The 2,500-nt window shown below is 57.8% G+C and overlaps 1 protein-coding gene across 1 annotated transcript in view; it reads left to right on the forward strand.

Moving 5' to 3' along the window:
• The first annotated feature begins 776 nt into the window (after window positions 1-776).
• Window positions 777-2,500, forward strand: part of LOC113821070 (hexosaminidase D) — a 2,403-nt gene continuing 679 nt past the window's right edge. The window contains exon 1 of the mRNA XM_070117669.1: window positions 777-2,500. This exon is cut by the window's right edge and continues 679 nt beyond it. Within this exon, the coding sequence (XP_069973770.1) occupies window positions 966-2,500 (1,535 nt within the window). The 5' untranslated portion in view covers window positions 777-965.

The following is a 2,500-nucleotide window of genomic DNA, read 5'->3' on the forward strand; positions in this document are numbered from 1 at the left end:
GATCCATGTTTTCTTTTTTGTATTCCTTCTTTCGTTGTGTATCTCTTTTTTTAATCGTCTCCTTAATTTCCCTTTTGTTTTCTCCCTTCTACCATTTTTCTTCTCCCTCCCCTACTATTCTTATTTCGTCTTCTCCCTCCATTTCATGTCTCTCTTCATCTTCTTCCTCCTCCTCTATCATTCTCGCCGTTCCCTTCATTTCTACTTTCTCATTCTATCTCCCTTATTAACTCTAAAAGTATGACTGATTCCTTTATTCTATTGATTAATATCATAATTTTTGTTGTAACTTACTTCTTGTTACTTTTTCCTCTTAGATGTCTGCGTTGCATCTAGAAAATGTTACTTCTTCATAGGATCAGAAATAAAAGTTGTAGGACTTCTTGCGTGGTGCTGAGTAGTGTGCGGTCAATGGAGATTGTAAAAAAATCAATAGGGAACCTGAATCGATTGATCAGACTCAGTGAACATGTGCGAATGAGTATCATCATAGTGCAAGGATATATGCAGATAGAAATGAAATTTGAAAAATACAAGGTAGGAAGTAACAAATCGAGAAATGAATAAATTAATGTTTAGGTAAAGGAATTATGGATGTACAGTCATACAAGTAGATGTAAATAAATGTGAAAATACCATACAATATATTTGCGCCGTAGTACGCATAGAAAGTGCGTTGCTGACAGACGCGACGCCAGGCGGGCAGAGGCGGTGACCGCGCGGGGCTTCCGCGTGAGGACGGGAGGTCCGACCGACATCACTCAGTCGCCCGGCGCCCCGGTGTCATCCCGCTCGTGTCCGCGTCAGCGCCTTTGCGTCGCTGGTGGTCTTTCTGCAGTTGCTTTGGAAGGCTGGCGGTATGTACTGTGGGTAGCGACGGCCCTCGAATCGTCGGTGTGAAGTGCGTCGCGTGGTCGTCTCCGATCTGTGGCCCAGTGTTAAAAGGTTTCGTGTTATTCCCAGCCATGGTGAGCTGTGGAAGGCGCCGCCTGATGCTGGCTTTGGCGCTGCTGTGCGTGCTGGTGGTGCTCAAGCTATGGCTCTTGGCTGAGCCGAACCCGAACGCGAGTCCTGTGTTCGTGGTCACTCCTCGCCGTGGCCAGGGAGGGCGCACACACGCGGCCTCGAAGGAACTCCAGACGCAGACGGGGATGGAGGTGCCCCCCGAACGTCTCTGGCACTTAGATCTCAAAGGAGGCGCTCCGCTCGTGCCCTTCATCGAGGGCATGATGAGCCTGGCGGCGCGGGCGGGGGCCACGGGCGTCCTCCTTGAGTGGGAGGACATGTTCCCCTTCACGAGTCCCCTCGCTGAGCTGTCTGCGCACAACGCCTACAGCCTGAAGGACGTCGCGCGCATCATGCAGGCCGCGAAGGGCGCCGGCCTGAGCGTGATTCACCTGGTGCAGAGTCTCGGCCACATGGAGTACGCCCTCAAGCAGCAGAAGTGGGCGGACCTGCGCGAGGGAGAGAGCCCGGGGGAGGCGTGCCCCACCAACCCTGGAACGGCGCGGCTGGTGCTAGAGGCCGTCGACCAGATCATGACGGCGGCGCCAAGCCCCTTCCTTCACATCGGCGCCGACGAAGTGTTCACGCTGGGCCAGTGCCAGCGGTGCCGCTCGAAGGGCGTGGCGCCGCTCCAGCTGTACGTGGACCACGTGGCCCAGGTGGCCCGCTCGGCCAAGGCCCGGTGGGACGTCAAGGTGTTGATCTGGGACGACATGCTCCGCCACGCGTCGTCCACGCTCCTGCACTCCCTGGCGGGCCTGGTGGAGCCCGTGGTGTGGGCGTACGGGCCGGACGTGACCCGCATGGTGCCGCCCTACATCTTGCGCGCCTACGCGGCGGTCTTCCCCAGGGTGTGGTTAGCGCCGGCCTTCAAGGGGGCCACGAGCCCTCGGTCTGTGATGCCCAACATCGCGCGCCACGCGGCAAATACCCTGGCGTGGGTACAGGAAGGGCAGCGCATGCGTCGCCACGCGGGTTTGCACGTCGCGGGCATCATTATAACGGGCTGGTCCCGCTACGACCATTTCGCCGTCCTCTGCGAGCTGCTGCCTTCGTCCACCCCGTCTCTCGTGCTGACGATGCTCACGGCGTCCCGGGGATTCCTGACGGCGGCAACCCTACGGGACACGCACACCCTTCTTCAGTGTCCGCCCCATGTCGTCCTCGACCCCGCCCGCGACCCTCAGCTGTGGGCTGCCCGAGACTGTGACTTCGCTGGTGCCAACCTCGCCGACCTCATCCACCGCTACGTCACTCTGAGGGACAACATCAAACTGGTGGCTCGGGAGGCGGAGGAGGTCGGCGCCTGGTTCACGCCCTACAACATTCGCCACAACTTCTCTTCGCCGTCGCGCCTTCGGGAGGCCACGAGAGAACTCCCGAGCCTCCTGTCGACGCTAGCAGATCTGTACGCAGAGGTTCGGGCGGTCCTCCCGCAGTACCACAATCCCGCCACGGTGGAAGAGTGGATCGAGCAGCACCTTCTGCCCCTCAA

Source organism: Penaeus vannamei, chromosome 41 (genome assembly GCF_042767895.1).
Source record: "Penaeus vannamei isolate JL-2024 chromosome 41, ASM4276789v1, whole genome shotgun sequence".
NCBI classification, from domain to species: domain Eukaryota; kingdom Metazoa; phylum Arthropoda; class Malacostraca; order Decapoda; family Penaeidae; genus Penaeus; species Penaeus vannamei.